Source organism: Melozone crissalis, unplaced genomic scaffold, assembly GCF_028551555.1.
Source record: "Melozone crissalis strain CALT ecotype California unplaced genomic scaffold, PUWL_Pcris_2 ptg000017l_1, whole genome shotgun sequence".
NCBI classification, from domain to species: Eukaryota; Metazoa; Chordata; class Aves; order Passeriformes; family Passerellidae; genus Melozone; species Melozone crissalis.
In genome coordinates this window covers 876,441-899,618 of record NW_026535795.1, presented here as the reverse complement: position 1 = coordinate 899,618, position 23,178 = coordinate 876,441, and the positions used below count along the sequence as shown (strand labels likewise).

General features: G+C 50.8%; 1 protein-coding gene across 1 annotated transcript in view; it reads left to right on the top strand.

Annotated features, from left to right (window-relative positions):
* Window positions 1-20,492, top strand: part of LOC128936137 (uncharacterized) — a 63,372-nt gene extending 42,880 nt beyond the window's left edge. Inside the window, exon 4 of the mRNA XM_054274881.1 lies at window positions 20,405-20,492. Coding sequence (XP_054130856.1) covers window positions 20,405-20,492 — 88 coding nt within the window. The remainder of the gene's footprint in view (window positions 1-20,404) is intronic.
* Window positions 20,493-23,178: the final 2,686 nt, after the last annotated feature.

Genomic DNA, 23,178 nt, shown 5'->3' with positions numbered 1-23,178 from the left:
CTCCAAAGGACTGCCTGGGATGCTGACCCAGGGCTCCTCTCAGAAATACCAAGCTACACAACTGGCTTTGTTGCCTTAACAGCTCTATTCCTACACCAGAGTTTGGGCTCTGCTGCTCCCATGTTTGACTGCTCTAGAATCAGGCTGTGGAATTGGTTGGGAGCCTTCTAATTTCCATTCAGCCTTAGTTTGTTATTTATCAGTTCATGCCTATTTACTCTTACTCCAACAGCAGTATTTAGCTCATTCTGTTCTTTTCCTTCCTTTCCCATTTCCCTTGATGCATTAATAGCCATAAATCATATTCTTTTTTACACTTCATTTTGCTAGGTTTACTGACCTTCTTTCTTGTATCACTCCCTTGCTCAAAGAAAATTCATCTTTACTATTTCTGTAGACTTGAGGGACTGGAATTACACTTCCCTTTACACTGCTTGAGCTTGTGGTAAATAATATATCTATGTTATATAATGTGGGAAGAAATAAAATGCTCTGCAGAATAAGGGCTGATCTTAGCAAACAGGCCCGGGGATTGGCAGGCTGGCTGGGAAGCTGAGAGTCTCTGTGGCTGTGCTGCAGCTGTACCCTGAGCTAAGCTGGGCAATGGGGCCAGAACGCTCTCCTTGTGCTCAGCTTCCCCCAAAGCTGTCCTGGGTCCCTTGCTGGGGGCTGAGCCCGTTTTGTGAGTGGCCAAGGAAGGGGTGGCTGCAGGATCAGCATTTCTGGATGTCGTTACTTTATTATTGTTCTTGAAGTCGAGCTTTTCCTGCCGGACGAGAAATACCCATTTTCATGTTAGCCGGGAAAAGTTGGAATGGCTGAACCAGAAAAGCTCAGAAGTTAGAAATGGATTGAGAAGAGCCCAAGCTGTGCCCTGGTGCCAGCTGCAGGGTGGAGGCAGCACAGCCGTGCAGGGAGGTCAGCAGGGACAGGGGAGCCCACGGGAAGAGCTGCAGCCCCTGCTGCTCCCTGGCTGGGAGCTCTGCCCCCGGGTCTGTGAGAGGAGCTCATCACAGACCCTCTGTGCCAGCAGCCCCCTGTGCTGAGCAGGCTGGAAATGCACCCAGCCCCTGGGGTTTCTCATGGTCTCAGGTTTTGGACAAGTCTGTACTGCTGAAGAATGTAATCGGTGCATTTTAACCTGCAATCAGTGCATTTTAACTTGCTCTGATTTTGGATGTATTTGTCTTTTCACTGCCAATTTTCAAAAGCACTCACACTTTCTGCTGTCACCTCAGTCCAGGGGGATTGTTCTGATGTGTCTGTGTTAAGTTTTTCATTCTCTGTCAGTACCTGGAGAGAAGAGCGGGGAGACCTGTCCGTGCAGCCTAAATACAATTTGATTAGCAGAGATTAATAAATGAGATATTTGATTATTTTGGTCTGGCCTGAGTTCAAGCTCTTGTTCCCTCCCAGCTGTGGGAGGGCTACTTCAGCCAAGAAAAATCCATGCCTAGATTTTTACTTTCGGGAAGTTCAGGCATTTGAGATCCAAAATTAGGTTTTCAGTTTGTGCCAGGAAGGAATCAGCCACCAGATTAAGAATTTGGATGCTTTGCCTCCCAAAAATTTCTGGGAGTTGTATGTCAGATCCAGGATTTCAGAAATCCTGGATCTGACATACAACTCCCAGAAATAATCAAATATCTCATTTATTAATCTCTGCTAATCGAATTGTATTTAGGCTGCAGGGTTAGTTCAGCACTAAAGCAATGCCTCATGTTCTCATTGCAGAGGTAGGAAGGAAAAAAAATGAAAAATTAGCTTGAAGGAACAGGGTAGGGAAAGGAAGAAAAAAAGAAGCAGGAAAGGAAAAGTGCTAAAGGTGGTAAATCACATGGGGGATTGGGGAATGAAGCTCAAGGGCACAGGGATGCAGCTGAAAGATCAGATAATAAACGTCGCTTTGTGTAAGAGGTTCTCCCTTCCACGGTCCGTGGCTGTCCCAGACACTCAGGGTCAAGGGGTTATTTTGAAGTTGGCCATTGATTCACGCAAGATGCCGGTTATGAAATATGGGAATCTTTCACCAGAGGGAAAAACTTCCCCGTGAGCGCCTGCCTGGAAGCCGGCAGCAGGGAAGGGTTAACGCGGCTCGGTTTACAGCTGGGAATCGCCGTGTCCAGGAAACAACACGGAGCGCACAAAGCAAGAGACCAGCTGGAGCCTGCTGGAATCCCATCCCTTTGGCAGAGCCGCCTGTGGTCTCCAACTCTGACATCACCGCATCTGCGTCACGCAGGAATGCCTTGACCGCTTCTGCCTCGCTATTTTTTCCTGTCCCCTCCTATTTCTGCGGCTGACTCAGATTCGCAGAGCCGTGAGGAGAGGCAGATCACAGCCCCCCGACCCCCCGCCCTGCATGGGGCTGCACCTGAGCTGTGAGATGCAGATTTTGGGGTGTGGGAATCGCTCCTGCTCCCAGTGCATCACCTGGCTGTGACAGAGCCCAGAGGGGAACCTCCCCGGGCGGCAGGAGCCTGTCCAGGGGCTGACACACAGCGGCACTGCTGCTTTCTGAGCTCAGGGCAGCAAACGTGACCAGCTGCCGTCAAATAGCTGGAAATGCATACAGCTCCTTTTGGAGCGGCGAGCACAGGAGCTGGGTGCCACCTGCTGAAGCTGCTGCTCACAGCAGGAGCCCCTGAGCCCCCCTCAGCCCCCCAGGTGCTCAGGAGCCCCCCACATCCCCCCACATCCCCCCACAGTCCCTCACAGCCCCCCACAGCCCCCCACAGTCCCTCACATCCCCCCACATCCCCCCACAGCCCCTCACATCCCCCCACAGCCCCCACAGCCCCCACAGCCCCTCACATCCCCCCACAGTCCCTCACAGCCCCCCACAGCCCCTCACAGCCCCCCACAGTCCCTCACATCCCCCCACAGCCCCCCACAGCCCCTCACAGCCCCCACAGCCCCCCACAGCCCCCACAGCCCCCCACAGTCCCTCACATCCCCCCACAGCCCCCCACAGCCCCCCACAGCCCCCACAGCCCCTCACAGCCCCCCACATCCCCCCACAGCCCCCCACAGCCCCCCACATCCCCCCACATCCCCCCACAGCCCCCCACAGCCCCCCACAGCCCCCCACAGCCCTTCACAGCCCCCCACAGCCCCTCACATCCCCCCACAGTCCCTCACATCCCCCCACAGCCCCTCACAGCCCCCCACATCCCCCCACAGCCCCTCACATCCCCCCACAGCCCCTCACAGCCCCCCACAGCCCCCACAGCCCCCACAGCCCCTCACATCCCCTCACAGCCCCCACAGCCCCCCACAGTCCCTCACATCCCCCCACAGCCCCTCACAGCCCCCACAGCCCCCACAGCCCCCCACAGCCCCTCACAGCCCCCCACAGCCCCCACAGCCCCCCACAGCCCCCCACAGCCCCCACAGCCCCCACAGCCCCCCACAGTCCCTCACAGCCCCCCACATCCCCCCACAGCCCCCCACATCCCCCCACAGCCCCCACAGCCCCCACAGCCCCCCACAGTCCCTCACAGCCCCTCACAGCCCCCCACAGCCCCCACAGCCCCCCACAGTCCCTCACAGCCCCCCACAGCCCCCACAGCCCCCCACAGCCCCTCACAGCCCCCCACAGTCCCCCACAGCCCCCCACAGCCCCCACAGCCCCCCACAGCCCCCCACAGCCCCCCACAGCCCCCACAGCCCCTCACATCCCCCCACAGCCCCCCACATCCCCCCACAGCCCCTCACATCCCCCCACAGCCCCCCACAGCCCCCCACAGCCCCTCACATCCCCCCACATCCCCCCACATCCCCCCACAGCCCCCCACATCCCCCCACATCCCCCCACAGCCCCCCACATCCCCCCACAGCCCCCACAGCCCCCCACAGCCCCCCACATCCCCCCACATCCCCCCACAGCCCCCACAGCCCCTCAGCCCCTCTGCCCAGGGGAGGCTGTGCCCCATCCCCACTTTGCTCTGGAAAGGTGTCGAGTGTGCTCTGCATGGAAGACCCTTTGTTTGAGAAAAGATTGTGACCTCAAAGGGCTGTGTTAAGGGCGATATATTGTGTTTGAGTATTTCAGGGCTGCTTCTGAAGCCTGTTTGTGTCTGGTATTTGTCCTCAGCAGCTGATTCGCAACTTCACTGCTCTGCAAGCAGCCACGGATTGTCCTGTGATTCTTCTTCTCATGATTAGCATTCTAAGCCTCAGTGTTCAGCCTTATTTTAAAATGCAGAATAGAGCAATCATCACAAAGGAATCGCTGTGGTAATCCTGAGAAAATGCATATGTGTGACTGGGTCACCAGGGAAATGGAAGAAAATCAAAAAAGTGCTCTTGGAAAATTTGGGAAGAGATAGACTGTTAAAAGACTGGTCTAGATCTCTGTTCGAGGAAATATTTTCTAGGAAGTTAACGCAGAATACCTATGTGGAAGTTTTTCACTATTTAATCTCCCGTTCTCAGTGTGCTCTAATTTAAAGATTTGCCTTCTTTTCCTCTAGATGTTTACACAAATATTAGTCCTGCTATAAATAGATGTGCACTCACACCCTCAGCCAGACCCCAGAGGAGTGTCTCTATTGAAAGATTTCTGGTTGTGTGCATGCAGTGCAAACCTGTCATTCAGACTCAGGCCTGTGCTGTGGGCAGGTCTGCAGGATGGAATTTGGGATTTCCCAAGTCCCCAGTGCAGAATGCCCATCCCATTCCTCTCCAGGTGTGAGGGGAGCAGGGCCAGGCAGCCTGAGGTGCTGCTCAGGTGGCACCTGTCCTGTCCTGGTCCCTCTGGGCTGGGCCACCACCTCTGTGCATGAGGGAGAGGAGAGAGGCAGCCCTCATCCTCCTCCTCCTCCTCCTCCTCCTCCTCCTCCTCCTCCTCCTCCTCCGTGCATCCCAGTGCTGCACATTGGGAGGTGTTGGAACGACCCAGGCTGGTGTGTGTTTTGCTTCCAGAGGGTCGTCACTGATCCCAGTGAGAGACTGAAGGGTGGAAAGCAGAGCAGGATGGAACATGCCGGCTCCAGCCCTGCCGGGCTGAGGAACACGGCCAGGGTGAGTCCATGGCACTCAGGTTTCACAGCCAGCCCCCAGAGCTCTTGCAAAAGTGGCTCTGGAGGTCCCGGGCACATGGACTCATTCCTTGGCATTCTTAAATGTATGTATGCCATGAGTCAGTCATTTATAAACTGCAATTCCTCAGGTAGGATCCTAACACAGAAAGATTCAGATTTTCAGGAATTCTGAGCTTTAGCAATTGCCAGTAGCTTTCCTGGGACCTGCTGAACGTTTATTGCAGTGACCTTTTTAGGCACAGAGCATCTGAAAGTTCACCTCCCACTCTCAAAATCAGCAGTGCAGTGATGTGCATTTGTAGGCACCCCTTCCTTCATGTGAAGGGTTTGCTCACTGGCCTGGGGGACTGGGCTCACAAGTTCTGAGTTCAGCTTGGTGTGAGGTTCCAGCTTTTCAGAGTGTTTGATGATCTGGACTGGGTGACGCTTCAGGCGCTGTGGGATTGGAAGCAGTGGGATTGGAAGCAGTGGGGTCTGAAGCAGTGGGATCTGAGGCAGTGGGATTTGAATCAGTGGGATTTGAAGCAGTGGGATTGGAAGCAGTGGGATCTGAAGCAGGGGGATTTGAATCAGTGGGATTTGAAGCAGGGGGATCTGAAGCAGTGGGATTGGAAGCAGTGGGGTCTGAAGCAGTGGGATTGGAAGCAGGGGGATCTGAAGCAGTGGGATCTGAGGCAGTGGGATTTGAATCAGTGGGATTTGAATCAGTGGGATTTGAAGCAGTGGGGTCTGAAGCAGTGGGATTGGAAGCACCTACCCCTCTTTCCATTCCTGGTGCAATCTGTCACTGGCAGGAGTAAGGCTTTTCCTGACAGCAGGACAAAGAGCAGAGGTAAACAGCCCCTCCAGGAGCTTTGGGCTCGTGTCTGTCACACAGCCCTGATCCCTCAGTGGGGCTTCCAGGCAACACAAACAAACACGGCAGCTGGCAGTGCCCGCTGGGCTGGCACCCTCGCCCACAGATGCTGCTGTCTCACAGCATCACAGGATGGATCTCGTCCCTCTCCAGCTGCAGTGGGGCTGGGCTGAGCTCCCAGCAGGTGCCTGGTGCCTTCTGCAGGGCTGATTCCACTGGTGCCTCCAGCTCAGGCAGCCAGGGCAAGCACCTGGCATCGTTTAACTTGACTCAAAATACGGTTTTTCTCATTAGAACCGAGGAGGAACGTGGCTCTGAGGCTCCTGGGAGGGGTGTGAGGAAAGGCACCGCCACCGGGGGTGTCATTAGCGTCGGCCAGGCGGGGATGAGACCCAGCCCGCCCCTGCCCCTGCCCCTGCCCCGGTGTGAATGTGTCACTGCTGCTGGCCCGCTCGGCATTTCTGCTCAGCCCCGCTCCAGCCACTGATGGTTATTTTTTCCATGCAGGATCTTTCCTTGTTTACCACCCTTTTGCATAACCCAGTCACCCATCCTAAGTTGTTCAAGCTGGGGTTGGTCCCCAGCACTGGCAGCCACTGGGAGACTCTGTGCTTGCCCGTCTCAGCCTCCTGGCCTTCCCATTTCTGTGTTTGCAGATCCTCTCTCCGTGATGAGCAGCTCGTCAGTCTCAAAGCTGTACTTTGAAAGGTAGCGTGAATTTTAAGCAGGCCTCTGACAGACGCTGTCCAGCCGGATTTTGTGCACAGCCCCTGAGTGGGAGATCTGGCAGTCAAGGAACTGTCTGCCTATCCTTAAGTGTAGTGATGACAAACTCTTGTTCAGTTTGCAGTACAGCAGAGGAGGTTTGTGCCAATCTGGATGCAGTAATGACATCTTTAGATGAGCTCAGTACCCACTAAAGTCAATGGCAGGAGCGTTGTGTTGATCTCTGTTTATTTGAATATAATGTAACTTGAAGCTGAGGTTTGGTCCTGCATCTAGGACTTGTGACAGCAATGTATGAACAGATATAGCAAACCAATCAGAAGAGCTGAACATTCAAAATGAGGGGCAGAAGAAGCCATACATATGAAATGAGCCTGATCTTGGATCTGGTCTGGGTCTGATGCCATTAAAAAATTGAACATGTTGTGTCACCTTCTTCATTCTCCATGATCAGTACTCATTGCATCTTTCCCTTTTCTTGTCATCACTGTCTATATTTTATTTATGATTAGAAGAGGGACTAAAGTTCTGAAAGGCCATCAGAAGATAAAAACCAGCACCCTGTAGTAATGTGTCTGAAGTCACGTGCCAGGTCAGTGGTTGCTTTCAAATCAGGTAAATAAATGCTGTATTACAACATCAAAATAATGTGAAATATTGTGTGGCAGCAGCCTGGGCTGCGCTGTGAGCTGGGTGCAGGAGCTGCTGGTGGCTATTGCGTGCCTGCAGTTCACAAGTCAGTCCTGAGGGATATTCTGCAGTCAGCTGAGGGCTGAGGGCTCTGGCCCACCACAGTTTCCTGTCTCCCTCCCGACAAGAATCAGTGTCTGTCACATCTGTACAGTCACACTACAATTTGATTATTCTCTGCATTTTTCTTTAATTATGTCTCCTATTTGCTTCTTAAGAGACTCTTAAAATTTTCAAATATAATAAGAAATAATAATAACCAATTAAAAAGCTGTGGGTATTAAGTGGGAAATAACAGACTGAAACAAAAGTCAAGGATTATCCTGGGAAATGACGTTTATGGGTCCTGGACCACTCAGTTCTGTGAGGCAATCTGAGGTTTTGGCTGAGGTTAAAAATGCAGCAGCAGAGCTTTGCAAGGAGGAGCTTTGACAGCAATCACCGCAGTGGGTTTTGTGCAGGGCTGGTGTGGAGGTGAGGAGCTCCCAGCCCCAGCAGCACTGCTGGCCTGTCCCTCTGCTCCGTCACCCTGCACCAGCTGTGCCAGGGGCACCCAGGATGGTCCTGGCAGCAGCCACGGTGTGGACATGGTTATACAAGCGAAAGAAAAAAAAAAAATTCCCCTGTATGCTGCATTTCCCTTGTAAAGTTAATGCAAACCAGATGGGTGAAAACTGTTTTTTTAGTTGTAACTCCACCGGGACAACCAAATATTATTGGTGAGCACTGAGGGAAGGTGAAGAGGCTTTGCATGGAAAGCTTGGTGAGGCACAGCCCAGCTCTGCTGGCAGCCCAAGGGGTTCTGCAGATGTGTTTGAGAGCAAGGTGCCACAGCAGAGAGCAGGGCAGCCCCTGCTGCCCCTGCACAGCATGGCTGTGTGCACAGCACATGCTTGGGAATGCTGTGGGAATGCATAAAATCATTCCACGTGACACTTGCTTTGAAAAGACAGCCAACAGGGAGGAACTTGCAGGGTCCAAATGTTGCATTGTTTGGTTTTTCTCCTCTTTTATGGTTGAAGAATGGCGTTTGAAGACATCTTATCCAAACATCCTAAGCTTTATCATCCAAAGTGGCTGACAAAGATTATACCTTTTCTACTAAAACACCCTGCCCTGAAAACCAGCATGTGAAAGCATAACTAAAAGTAAGTCCAATAATTTAACCTTCATTATAGTTTCAACACCTTAGGTCTCAGTAATGAAGACACTCTTAATTTTAACTGGATTTTAGGCTTTAACGTGACTGAACTGGACCTTGGGCTTTTGCGTGGCATCTCTTGAAGCTGCACTCCATGGGTCATGATTTACACTCTGATAACACCGTTAGACAAAACAAAGGAAGAGGGAAGAAAAGCTCTTAATGAGCTTTGCAAGCATGAACACTTCTGTGGAAGTGTGGGACCAAGGATTTACCCTCATAAATCCCTGTGGCCATCACCTGTTAGGTGCAGTTCAGGACCCTGAGCTGACCCCCAGGCTCAGCTGTGTCATTGCTTTAGCTTGGAGTACTCACCTGGGAAAGGATGGTCCAACCTCAACAGGGATTTCCAGCCCTGATCTCCTTTGTGCAGCCCTTCCATGTGAACCAGGCTGCCAGGAGCAGCACCAAGCCCTCATCCAAAGGCTGCTCAAGTCAATGGAAAAACTCTCATTGTCTTTAGTGAGCTCTGGATCAGGCCCCGAAGGTTGAGTCATACTTTGAATGGAACATTGTTTGAAGCAAAACAGGCTCAAGGCTTCATTCACGTAGGGGTTTTAACTGTTCAGAGAAATTTCCCCAGCACTTCCTGTGCCCTCTGCTGCTTCCTGCTGTCCCTTCTCCCCAGGGGACACCACATGCCCCGGGGAGCATCATGAGCCCAGGGCCTGACTCAGTGTCTGCAGCCCGTGCTCCACCTCTTCTCTGTGAAATCCCAAAGTGCAGATGCCCCATTTCCCCCCAAGAACGTGGGGGAAAACATCTCTAGTTCTTTTAATTCCAGCCTTAACATTACCATTGTTGTTGACCAGTGAGTATTTGCTTGATCAAATTTTATTTTTGATTCCCACACCTGTTCCTGTGACTCCGGGTATTGTTAGGGAGACTGATTTGGCCAGAACTCAGATCAGCAGAGGTGGCAGACCAGCTCTTCTCTTCAGTAGGGTTTCAGCACACAGAAATAGTGGTTATGTCTCGTCCTTGTTGCTTTAGTGCTTGTTTCACATCAGCTGGGCAAGGACACTGGGTGGAATGATGTGTTTGTGCTTATTTTTACATGTGACATTTAAAAGGCAAAATAAAGCGTGAAGATTTTCTCCAGATGTATTTATAACAGAGATCTAGAATTATGAGGGATGTTTTGTTGACCTTAGGTACAGGTACTTCATATTTACTGATCCGCTGTAATCACTATACAAGTGATATACATCCACTGGAACTGTCATCACCCCAAAATAATTAACAGCCCAGTAGGCTGGACAATGAGCAGGGATGTGAGGATTTCTGGAGTCAAGCCCAGCAGAAGAACTCATGCCCCAAGCCTTAATGTGAGGGTATTTCCCTCCAGAGCAGTGGCTGCTTTAGGGCTCTCCTGTTGTGATCTTCAGTTTTGATTAAAAATTCAACAGATCACTGAATCTGGACCTAAATAAAGAGATCATTTTGATCAACCCCAAGTGGCCAGAGTACCTCTATGGGAGACCAAGCTCAATGCCTGTTAAATATTTGTAGAAAAGAGGACGGTTCCAATGCCACATTCCCATTACATATTTTGGATCCAATGCAGTGTAATTTTCCTTTAAGAAAACCTACAGAGAAGCCCTTGACCAGAAGATTCCCAAGTAACTTTTCCTCTTGAGCCACCTCTGTGCCAGAGCAGCTGACGTACAATGAGATTTCGCCCTCGGTAATTTGAAGTCCATGGGTTTTTCCTAAGGGTGAATCATTTTACAAAAACACACAACAAATAAACAAACACATACTGGAGTTAAGAGGCAGCATGTGCTATGGATTAGGGGAAAGAGCACCCCTCGAAAGCCCAGCTGTCATGTGCAGTATAAAGATAATGTTGGCTTTTTCCATTCCATTGTCTTCCTCTCTGTCTGCTCTTTGCTCACTGTGTCTCCCTTCATTTCGTCCTCACTCTGTGTCATTTGTTTGTCTCCCTTGCTCCCAGGCTTTGTGTAGACCAGGGTGTGGGATGCCTTGGCCAACACCAGCTAACAGCAGAGCAGATAAGACAGTGAGCCTTGGGCTCGCTTTAAATGGCCTGACTTAGATGCACTAAAATATTAAACTAAACATTATCTCCTTCTCTAGATGAGCTGTTTTTCCTCTGAATGAATGTTGGTCCTTTCCAGAGCAGGGCCAGCACCAGCCCCATCTCCATCCCTTCTGAATGCCTGCCGGCCTAGCACAGAGCAGCCCTGACCAGCCTGGCATGTCCAGCTCATTCTTGATCTCTCCCCAGAGGGAGAACTGGGTTTGCAAGCAAATGTTTTCCTTCCTGCAGCCTCATTCTTTTGGAAAATGACATTCCTGCACTGTGCTCGACTTGAGAAGGTGGGTCAGCACATCTGATGCTTGCAGTAGGAGCTCAGGAGCTTGAGAGTCGATTCCAGGGATGCAGGGCCCTTAACAGATTCAGCCTTTCCTTAAAAAATGAACTTTAACTGAAGTGAGCACGCAGGGCTCCAGTGTTTGCCAATCTGCGTTGTAAATACTGTGGAGGGAGACAGGGAGAAGTAAGCAGAAGCAGCTTAGGACACAAATAGAAAGAGGAAAAAAATTATATAATGTATTAGTTCCCACCTAAACTGAGATTTCAATTTTCTCTCTTCCATCTCTCTCCCCATCCAACTTCCTACAGCAAGTTTGAGCTTCTCCAGTGAAATTATAGTGATTGTCAGCTCAAGGAACTTGATCAAAATTAAACCCATTTCCCCAATAAGTCCACACAGGTTTTTTCTTTTATTTGTAGGAAGTGTAACTAAATCCAAATTTGGCAGAGATAAGACTTTTGAATCAATTCACAATGAGTCTCTTTCATTCTGCTGTAGCTGAAGCACAGCATCTCACCCCAGAATGCGATTAGCTTCTCCGTACAGCAATATCCCTGCCCCTTTTATTCCTGTAAGGATATAGCTGGTGAGGCAGAAGGTACCTGGGATGTGTCTTGCTGCAGCAGACACAACAGCTCTGCTCCTTGGACAGTGACACTCAGAATTGCTGAGCTACAGGCCAGTTGTCATAAGAAGAACTGATTAATTAGCCACGAGCTGGGATGGGACAGGGGGCTGAGGGCTGGGAACAGGCAGGGAAATGGCCAAACAGACTCAAGGAACAGCAAGGCAGGCCAAGAGCTGGAGGAGAACTGCTGGAGACATCTCTGGTTTGAAGGCCAAAGATTTCCAGGCAGAAGCCAGAAGGGCTTTGTAAACGTAAATGAGTGGGTGGACAGGACAGATCGGCCATGTGTCCAGAGGTCTGGATTCTCTGACCCTCTTTAGCACCAGATGCTGCCTCCGATGCACAGCTGGCTGCTGGAGGAGCATTCCTGTGCGAACAGCCTGGAGATGGGGCTGAGGTGCAGCTGGAGCCCCGTGCCCAGCGCTGTGCTGTCCTGGCTGGGGCTGGGCTCTCTCCGAAGCTGTCCCACTGTACCGCATGAATCATTTCCTGCCCCTGCCCTTTGTGCCGAGCTGCATCACAGCCCTGCTGCTCTGGGACGGGGCTGCAGCCCTGGCCGGGTGTTTGGTGCTCGCAGCCCAGCCTGGCGCCTGCTGCAGGACAGCAGAGCAGAGGAGGCTGCTGTGCCTCCGAAGTGCTGTGTCATCCCTGGTTATTAATGACCGAGAACCACATGACACAAACTTCTGGGAAGCTCCAGCAGATTCCAGGAAGGGGTCAAGGAGTTCAATAAACAGTTTTATTAGAACTTAAATTGCAACCAAAAGGCTACACATTGACTTTTTTTTACAAAAAAAACTTTGTGAGTGTTACTTGACTTCAGAAATCCAGTGAATGGCAGCAGAAGCACACAGGGTTGTCTTTTCTTCCTGCTGATTTTTATGTCACTGCTAGTTCACAGTTGTCCTCGAAAAGGAAACCCAAGTGCACCCTCCGTTTACATTTTCCAGTTGCCTTTCCAGCTTGTTGGTAAACTGTGGGGTTATCTGAATTTCAAGGGTCACATTCATGCCTCGGTGGTACAGTGGGAATTGGGAGATGGGCAGGGAGATCCTGGACAGCACCAATGCCTCGGGTGACTGCAGCACCTCCCGTGGGCAGGTCAAGGAGAGAGCAGCTCCAGGTGGGAGCGTCCCCCCGTGGGGTGCAGTCACTGCTCAGGGTGGCAGAGCCCATGTGAGCCCCCATTGCTGAGGAGCCTGGGGAAGGGAGCGGGCACAGGGCAGGGGCCGGGCTCAGCAGGCAGGCGGGCACCTCTCAGTGTCCCCACCTGGGTGGCACCAACTGCTCTGACTGCTGGCAGCAGCCCTGCCAGCTGAGCAAGTTGGTGCTCTGTAAAAAAATACTTTTTGAGTGGATTGCCTTTGCTAAAGTAATTGCTTTGACATTATCTCTGCCGCGCACTCGTTAAGACCAAGCTGCAGTTCTGTCTCCCTGAACATGCTTTCAATCAATGCTCCTGGCTGCCCTTGTGTGTGTGCTTGTGCTGCCATCAAGCCCTGGGAGCTGTCTAGCACGGTGTATGGTATAAACAGCTCCATTTGTTCATTCATCAGCTTGTCTCTATCAGAAGAAATGGGAAAAGGAATTCATCTCCCTTTCAAAATGATCATAAAGCATCCATTGCAGTAAATATTAATGGGTATTAATGAGCATTGCTATTTCACTGTCACTAATGAGTACTGAGGCACAAGAATTAAGGGTCCAGGCCAAGTTATTCTGATGTAAAATTAAGGTGCTTTTTGGCCTTACTAGAAAGTGACCAAGTTGCTACTTGAAATGAACAGAAGAGCTACAAGCAGAGGCTGTGTGTACCTCACGCTCTACAGGACAAACCCCTCAGTGCTGGCTTTGTTGGCTGTTTGCTGCCAGCCGCGGCTCTGTGGGAGAATGTTCAGCAGTTCTCCCATTGAAAATACAGAGCAGCATTGCCCCCAGACAGAACTGAGTGCACCAAGGCTCTGCTCTGGGCCATTCCCTGGGTGGAACACAGCAAGTGCTCAGCACAACTCACAGACCCACTCAGCAGTCTTGGATGGAGGAAGTGAAAAACACTACATCTGTTTGAAATAAGTGGGGAATTTTAGGGAGGTAGAATGGAATTACCCAAGCTGGGATCTGACTTCAGTAACTGGCGTTAACTCTTGCAAAAGCAGCCTCACATTGTTCAATGACCACACCGGTCAGAAGTGCAGCCTGACCTCTCGTCCTGGGGCTGGCATTCCAAACATGCGGGCACCTCCCTCCATGGGGAGCGGGCTGGCTGGTGCTGACTCACAGAGAGCCCTGCGCTGCTCTCTGGGGCTGCTCCCACTGCACCTGGAGTTCCTCAGAGCCCTCACCCAAACCGTGCCGCCCCTTGCCATGGCTGCTCCACGGTTCCCCATCAGAAAAGCTTTCTGTGCATGGCACATCCCTCTGTTGGAGCTGCTGGACAGTGGCCAGACTCTGCAGCACTCCTGTGCCGTCCCTGTTGATCATTCCTGGTCTGATGCACGTTATCTGCAGGGGCTGCTCAGGTTCTGGTACCACAGAAACTTCACTCCATGTAGAAGTTGCACATAGATATGTAAAATATTCTTTTTCATGCCAGACAATTTGCATCCTAGGGAAAGGCTAAAGCTGTGAGTGGAAGGTGTAGCTGTGGCACATCCAGGGAGCTCTGAGCTCCTGTGAGGAGGTGACAGGGGCACACACACAGAGCCTTCATCCTTCTGAGGCTGAGTCCCCGGTTCTCTGCTTAGCAAGGGCAGAGCTGCAGATCACCCTGAAGAAAAGCACCTGGCTTTGCCCCAAAATATGAACCATGTCCAGCCAAGCTGGTGCACGCTCACAGCCAGCCTCACAGGGAGCAGCACCGGAGGCAGCAGAGCTGAGTCCTGCTGTCCTGCCCTCCAGCCCTGTGCTGTCTGTCCTGCTGGGGGGAGCTCCTGTGGGCTTTCCCATGGTTGGGCATTTACTGCTCTCCCTCCTCTGCTTTCTGTGCTAGTGAGTGCACGGCCACTGCTCCCGAAGCTTTTCCCTTCTCAGATGCACTCACATCATTTATTTTCTGTCTGACAGCTACAGCGAAGCACCAAATGTTAACATAACTTCGACCTGTGTCTTTATATCAGATCTGGTGGAAAGCTGCCAGTTGCTTTGAAATTATACTGATGGATAGAGACACGTGTATGTAACATATGCAAACACAGCACAGCCACAGAAATCCCATTTCCTTGGGCAATCGGGTCAAAGATAAGAAATCTGGCAGGAAAAAGTCACCACAGGATGCTCTGCCAAAGATGAGGTTGGCATGAAAATGGAGGAGATGGCAAAGGAAAATTTAACATTTCACTGGACAACTATTTCTCCCAAAGTTTCGATCAAAATGTTTTGGCAGGATTTATTTGTTACAAAATAAATATTATAAAATGATATTTGATTTTCTATCACTAAAATTTCCATGGAAAGTTTTGATCAGGCCATTAGAAAGCTCAAGTTTCCAAGCAACAACAAAACCAGACAAACTGACCTCCTTTAGCTGGGAGACATAAGGATCAACAGAAACAGGACATGGGGGAAAAAATGTACATGGACTGAGGAGAAAGTTCTTAGGAAGTGAGGACCATTCATAAATGGCTTTGCATTTGGGTGACAGTGAAAAAAATTACCCTCAGAAGTTGTCCAAGCAACAGTGTCCTGTTTATATCTTGTGGTCTTATGAGTAACTGACTGGAAAAAAACAAGAATGAAAAGATAACAATTACAATAAAATTAAATTAAATAAGCCAATGACTCATTACAGAGCAGTAAAAACAAAAACAAAATCATTTGGGTCCCAATAACAACAAGAGTATTAAAAGGAAACACAAAAATGGCTGGACTGCTTTCCTGATATATACAATCAACCTCATGGAGACGGGAGAGGAGCAGAACCCACCCCATTTATTCAGTGGAAGGCAGAGAATACAGAAATGTATGGACTGCAATGCTGTCGGACTTCAGCAATGTTAATCTGAGTGGGACAAAGCTTTTTCTGAAAAGGAGGGACATTCCTCCCCATCTGGAATGGGCAGCAGGATTTACCCCACACTCCTGCTCCATAAACGACTTTTATTAAGCATTGGCAGGCTTTAGAAAAGTGTTATGAATGAAGACCCATCCATGATCTCCTTCATAATTCTGATAAAGGCTCAGGGCTAGTCCCAGAGTAAGTGCAAGCCAAGGAACTCTTGGAATATTTAAGCAAGTATCAATTGATCTCCATTTCATATGATTCTGCAGTGACAATTTGTGAAGTTCCTGTGCTCCCAGAGTCTGAGCAAATTTTATTTCTCTCTTTTCACATATTCCAATGTTCTCATTGATCTCTAAAGTATCCCTTCTTCAGTGTCTCAATGTGGTGGACAGACGATCACAGGGATTTTGGGCTGGGTTGGAGTTATTTGTGATAGATTTTACAGACTTTTACCTCCAGCAGTGGGAAGGCTGACCAGCTGTTTCTGGAGCTTTAGAAATTCTGTGTAAATACATCTTGTTCAGTTCTGCCTTAGCATTGCATCCAAAGAACAAAAGGCACTTTATAAACACAAACAAAGAGCGCTCATTCCACTAATAAGGTAAAGTAGCATCTCGGAGGAAAACAAGGCACAAAGCAGCAAAGTGATTTCCCCACGTTTGCTCTGGAAGCCACTGGGAGAGCAATAAATAGAATTTAATCTCCTGACTGCTTGTCCTGCGCTTCAGCCACGAGACAGGCTGCATCTGACAGGCCCCGATTGCTGGGGTGTGCGCCGCGGTGCTGCACAGATGGCAAATCCTGGGCAGAGTGAACAGCGAGCAGCTGCTGCTGCCTCTGACAGCTCCGCTGCGCCGAGATCCGCGCCCGCCCATCCCTGCCCTCCCGTGCCGGGCCGCTTGCACAGCTTCCCTGGAAGCCAGCACAGCTTTCCTCAGCCCGTCCCTCGCTTCTGGCACAGACGTGACTCGAGCCTTTAACCCTTAGGCTGCCGCGGGTGCGCCGCGCTCAGCTCTGCCCTGCCCAGGGCTGTTCTCCCGGCTGCTCCTGGCCCTGGAGCTCTCCGCAGGGGACACAGAGCTGCACTGGTCCCAGCCTGCCCTGCCTTCTCCAGGCTGCTCGTTCCAGGGCTCCCGGGCTGAACAGACACGTCCTCCGCAGCTGCTCTGCTCTTTCACCAGGGAAGAACCTGCCTGACTGAGGCCACATGAGGCAGGGCCACTCTCGGGTTTGGATTTGTACACATGGGCCCTTCCCCAGGGAAGGAGTTGTGTCTCCAGTCAAGAAAGCTTAGCAGGAAACATTTCCTGCCCCCAGCTTCTCCAGCCCTGGCTCACCAAGAGATGAGATTGATGCTGACCCCTCTCCTGTTGCGTTTGTGTTCACTCCAGTTTGCTACATGCGTGCTCTGGTTTTGATAAAAGTGTGCTGAACTCACACTTCTGCTCTAAAATAGTAACCTACCAACTGGGCTTTATACTCTGAAATGTCACTGCCAGTGGCATAACAGATATTCACAATAAGCTGACAACCCAGATTTCCCTCTGAGGAATCACTCATGGATGCTGCTGCTGTAGCAGAACCTGACAGTTCTCCAACCCATAACTCACCTCTAACCACCACTTTGCTTTTCTTTAACTGCTGAAGGTTGTATCCCAGGGGATTATAAAAATTTCATTTTATTTAATCCTCAAAATGTATTCGGTTTGCTACCAGATGAATGTAGCAGAATCAGTCCTTGTTGGGAGATTACAAAATAAAGGGTGACAAGAGAGAAAAAAAAATGCGAGGAGCTTAGAGCTATGAACAATACAGAATTTTTCTTAGAGGTTATTGAAAACTTATTGGAAACCACCAGACTATAAAATCTCATCATCTTTGCTGACTATTCAGTTCAGCATCAACAAGGAGGGATGGACTGAGTTCACTTTTTCCCACCCCTTCCAAAAATCTAGCAAACGTCCAGAAAAAGCATCAGGCTGAGCTGGCACGTGCCAGGCTGCACAGCTGGGGAGCAGAAGGAGGTTTTCTGGCAGGAGAGCTCCCTCTGATCCCTGGGGCTCAGGGCAAACCAGGCCGTGCCACCCTGAGCACAAGGTGCCCCCACACCTGGGCCAGAGCTGCAGCAGGAGAGGCGCGAATTCACCTGGACGGGACGGGATGGCTGAGAGAGAGGCACAAAGGGGGCAGGATCTCCTCAGGCACAGGGGCCATAACAGCAGCAGCTTGCACTTATCACAGAATGTTTATTATTCACCAGCAAACACACTGCAAAGCCTTTTGATGTCTGCTCAGCTCAGACCTGGAAAAGCTGCTGAGCCTCAAGCTGCAAGGTTAACCCAGCTCCATTCCCAGCTTGGCCAAAGCCTGTGCTTAACCCTGACATGTTTGAAACTTAAGCCATAAAGTGTCATAAACAGGGACCACTTGGTTTTAAATGCAATATGGAGAGTCATTTTATGACAAAACAGTCCAGCAGGATGCTCCAGTATCTCTGTCCATAGAATCCTGGCCCTGCTAAATGAACTGCTGACAGAGTGAGTCTGACTAGCGGAGAATAAGATGTGTTATATCTTGCAGATATCAAACCTGTTGTTTTAGTGCCTCCCTGAAGTTTGTACCGGGTTCACACCGCAGCAATGCCATCAGGCACTAAGACTGGTGGGCAGTTGAGGTTCATTAAGCAAATTAAGCCACACTTGAGAAGTGTTTTGTGACGGTGAATCAGTCTGGGCCTTTACCAACACACAAATGCTATGGAAAAAAGTGTTTCTAACTGGCATGTGTATTCCAGCAAATGTTTTAGCAGAGAGCTGAACCCAGAGCTGTGCCAGTGCTGCCGTGTGGTTCAGGGTGCCAGGGTGCCACACGGTGCCCAGTGAGCTGGGGCTGTTTCTCTGCAGCCCAGGGGAGCTGGAGTCATTTACGACAGAACCAATTCTTGTTTTGTGCAAGGCTCGGCCGTGAGGGGAGGGAGGAAGCAGCAGGCACACATCAAGCACTCTTTAGGCAGCGAGCCTCTGCCAAGGGGAGATAAGGGGAGATGAATTAGCTACTCTGGAACCAGCTCCGCTGCCTCTTCTCAAATGACTTCGGCTCGGTGCCTAGTGAAAGCACATCCTTGCTTTGGATGTCTTGTTTCCGCTCCATGTCAATTTTCTGGTGCTAAACCAATTTGCTGAGGCTCTGCTAATGTCCCTGCCAGAGGAGCTTCCATCGCCCTTATCTTTATTTACTCAGAAACATCATGACAGTAGATTTTAGCCCTCTTTGCCTTTCAGATTATTTTCAGCAACATTCCCATCTATGCCAAAAGCTGCTTCCTGCGCAGGGAATCATCTCAGCAGGAGCAAAATGCAAATGCAGCAGTGAGGTCCTGGACACGTGTTGCACAATGCTGGTGGCAGAGTGAGTGGCTGTGAGCCCTGACCTTGGCCCTGCCAGCAGCCTGGGGTGGCAGCAGCGCCACGGAGCAGCCCTGAGCTGCAAATGCGCTGGGGCTGGCACTGGGAGGTCACTGCAGGCCGGAACCCCTCTGCTCGGGGCAGTGGGCATGGTCCCCATCAGCCCTGAGCTGCAAATGCCCCGGGGCTGGCACTGGGAGGAGCCCCCTCTGCTCGGGGCAGTGGGCATGGTCCCCATCAGCCCTGAGCCCCAGGCTGCGTTGGCACAGCTGGCAGCTCACAGCCAGGCTCTGCACTGGGGCCCTTCCTCTCTCCTGGGATTCCTGAGGATCTGGAGGGAGCCTGTTCACACCTTTGGGCTCTCAGCCCCCTGCAGCTTCTCACCTGCTCCTTCTCTGGTTGCTTATGGCACTCACTGGAACCACATTTAATGCTACCCTGCCTAGAACACGTGAAGAGTCAAGCCCTCTTGACTCTCCATCACAATAAATAAAACTGCTGTGGTTTCTTGCTATAAACTCTTTACAGACGCTAATTACTGTTGGCACAGAGTTAACCACCAGTTGTTGAAGTGAAATTGTGCTCGGCTCTGGATGCTGCCAGCACTCACAGCATGGTGAGAGGAACCTGCTGCCCACAGGGGCTCTGCCAGGGCAAGACCAACCCCAATGCCCTTCAGGTAGCATTAAAAATCCTCTTTTACCTTTTCAATGAGCAGGGAGTGAATCCCAGCGTCCTTGCCAACATTTCCCCTCTAAACAAGCTCCATTCTCAGCCTGCAGCAGCCTGCAAATGCTCTGGCCCCTCTGCGTGTGTGCTCAGTCTGCTCTGTCCAGGGCACATGTGGTGTGCAGGGCTGCAGGCACAGGATCCCTTTCAGGCTGCTGTGCTGCTCAGGGCTGAGCAGGTGTTTTTATACCATTCTGAATAGCTGCTCTGACTGAGAAAATGAAGAGAAAAAATTCTGTCCTGTGGAGAGCAACCTGTGAGCTTTGCACTTTATTTATGGGAAAATAATTCAGCAGGGTCAACGGGGCATCGGTTTACAGGGTGCCCTAGCTGCACTGATGAGTAATCTGCTAATTAATAGCTTTGGAAATGCTGCCAAGATGCTGCCAGAGTGATTGCAGCACTCCAGCACAGAGTTTGTCCTCCAGACCATTACAGTGGCTAGTGGGGCACCTTTTCCACGAGTTTCCAGATCAGAAAAGGAATTTTCCTCGTGTTCTTAGTGGGTGTGCCCCTCATACTCGACACTTCTTTCCTCTTTCAGTAGTGGATGTGGCTCCAAGTCCCTTATGACAAACTTTTCACTTTTATCATTGAAGTGCTATCTTTTCCTTGCTTCTGTCACCTTCAGGAAACTTGTTACCCAACTCTGGGTGCTCTTTGAGGAAGCAAAGATTAAGTAATAGGCAGCAACAGGGGATGTATGACAGCGCAGTGAGAAACTGCATCTCCGGGGGCAGCAGGTTCCGTAAATGGCGCCGCTGGATGCTTCCCCGTCTGCAGTTCCTTTCTGCTGCTTTCTTCACTGTCCCGGCGCTCGCCCTCCTGCAACAGCAAGGAAACGGAGAAGAGGAAGGAAAGGAGGCAGTGAGCACACATCTCGGAGGGAGGGGGCACAGGAAGGTGCCAGAGGTGCCCTTGTGCAATGGCCTGTGCCCGGTGTCCCAACAGGGCCGGGGCAGCTTTCCTGTCAGACGGAGCCCTGAGGAGGAAAGGAGAAGTGGGGCTGTGGCTTACAGGAACCAGCAGGGCCCAACAACGCCCTGTCCAGCCCTGCCCTGCCCTCACCCACCGTGCTGAGGGCTCCATCGGGCACCCAGCAATGCTGGGTGTTGCTCAGCAGGCTGATGGCCAATGACGGCATCTCCGTCCCAGGTGGAGCAATCTGCACACCCATTCCTGCTGTGTGACTTGCCCAGAGCCCCGGGGCCATTCCAGGGACCAGTTTTTCAGCCTGTTCGCTCTGTTATTTGCGCTAAGCCCGGTCTAATAGGGCAGTAACTCCTAAAGCCCAGCCTGGAGGGGCAGAGCCCCTTGTCCCCAGGGCACAGGGCAGAGGGCAGCGCTGCTGGCAGGGAGGATGGGGCAGCAGGGCCAGCCCCAGCCCTGGAGCCCCGACCTGGCCACAGGGACCCTGCCTGCAGCGGAACCCTCGGGCTGAGCCCTCTGCTGCTCTGCTGTGCCTGGGAATCACCTCCTGCAGATGGAAACCCTGCCCTTCTCCAGAGCTTCAGCTGCACACTGCTGATTTCTGGTGGCTGCTACAACCATGCTTTTCAATGGCTAACCACAGTTGCATTTTTTTCCCCTGAAATGACATGATTTTTATGCGCTGTTGTATTTTTGCCAGGTGCCTGAGCTTTCCAAGTGCCATGGCTATCAGGCCCAAAGGAAACAATCTGTTTTTTCCTGTTGCATCTGTCATCACAAAGTTTTAAAAGGACCTGGAAACACACCTGGAGAGCCACTCTCAAGACAAAAGATGTCAAACCTTGTATTCTTGGTTTCTTCTCAGACCTTTTACTTAATTGTGTTGGCTATATTAATTGCTTTGAAATTGTTGCTCTATTTAATTGTCAGTGACAGAGCTGATGTTTAGTTTCTGGTCTGAGGAACAGCCTGGTTTTTAGAGTATGGTGTGCTGTGCTCGAGCTCCCTGCTCAGTCTGCTGAAGCTGAAGGGCTGTGGTTTGAAATGAACTTGTTTGCAGCTTAGGTTTCCAATAGAAGAGTTCAGTATTGCAGGACCACCAGCTTCATCTCCCAGCAGAGCCTGCAGGGCTCAGCTTCATCCTGGGAGTGCTCAGCACCTTTCTGACTCAAATCATTTCATGTGAACGTGTGTGGGGCTGGCAAATGCCCCTGACCAGCTGGGCACACCTGGGTTATTTGTGTGGATTATGAACGTGTTGAAGGTGCCAGTGCTCACCTGAACCCAGTGCTGGGTGCAGGACAGACAGAGAGCCAAAGCTGGCCCTGCCCAGCAGGTTCTGTGAGTGGGGGCCTTGTTTTGCACCGGGCAGAACGTGGGGTTTGGGATGTGTCAGCCCCAACACTGCCATTGAGCTGAGTCAAAGGCCCCAGCTGAGTGGGTGGATTTTTACAGAAGGCCTGGCTAATTTTTAGACCATTAGTAATGGAGCTGAGGAAGATAAGGTAACGAACAGTGTGCTCCAGTCTCATGCTGCAGAGTGCAGAGAGTTCAGCTGCAAGAGTTAAGAAAGAATTCTTTTTCCCCATCTGTGCCATTGCACAAGAGCTGAGGTGCCTGAGCCAGGGGACAGCAGCAGGAGCAGGGTGTTGGACATGGTGGGGTCTGTTGGTGACCAGTCATGGAAAATGGAAAACACATTTCTTCTGACCCTCCACAAGTGGGGTCTGGGCAATATTGCCCATGGGACTGCGCCATGGTGCTGTGAAACACCTCTAGTGCTTGTGAGCACTTCACACATGGACAAAAGGCCATAAAGAAAGGGATTGTTTCATTTTTGGATGCATCAATTGCAAGGCTTAAAATATGGGATCCTTTCCTCAGTGTGGTTTAGATGGAGCGGTGTCATGTCTCAAAACAAGTGATCTGGATTTCTCTGTGACTGTGAAGCTGCTAGAAAAGTACAAAAATTGCCTTTCCTTTCTATACAAATCTCAGTAGTTTTCTTCTTAATATGTGCAACTGTGATTGAAGGTAAAAATTATCATGCAGATCTCTAGACGTGCTCCCAGCACAGAAAATGGTGTCAATTCAGCTCTAATTTCACTTTCCAAAGAAAAGAAAAAGGTAGAAATGTTGAGTGACAGAGTGCACATAACTCCCGATGTTAGATATTTTATTAAAGGCTCCATTGGGGCACTAATTTATTTCAATTTTTGCATGCAGTGCTGTGCAGATCCCAGCCTTCTTCACTGTCTTTGGCCCCCCCAAATGCACCAGCCAATGCTCCCTTTTCACACAGCACACACACAGGGGGTTATAGGCCTGTGCCTACTGTTACAGGACATTTTTTTCTTGAAGTTAGATTGCAGCACAGTGCAGGTAATTAAACAGTGATCTCTATACAAATTAAAAGGGCTGGTGCATACTTTATTTTGGAAGCACAATTACAGTAATTTCAGTGCACGCTGACTGCATAACAGCACGCTCAGGACCGGGGCCCATCGGGGATGTGTGAGTGCTGCTTGCACATGCAAATGTCAGCCTTACTCACCTCCTGCCTTTGAAGTGCCACCGCTGCACAACCCCCAGGGAAATGCGCCTGCACTCCGAGGCTCCCCAATTTT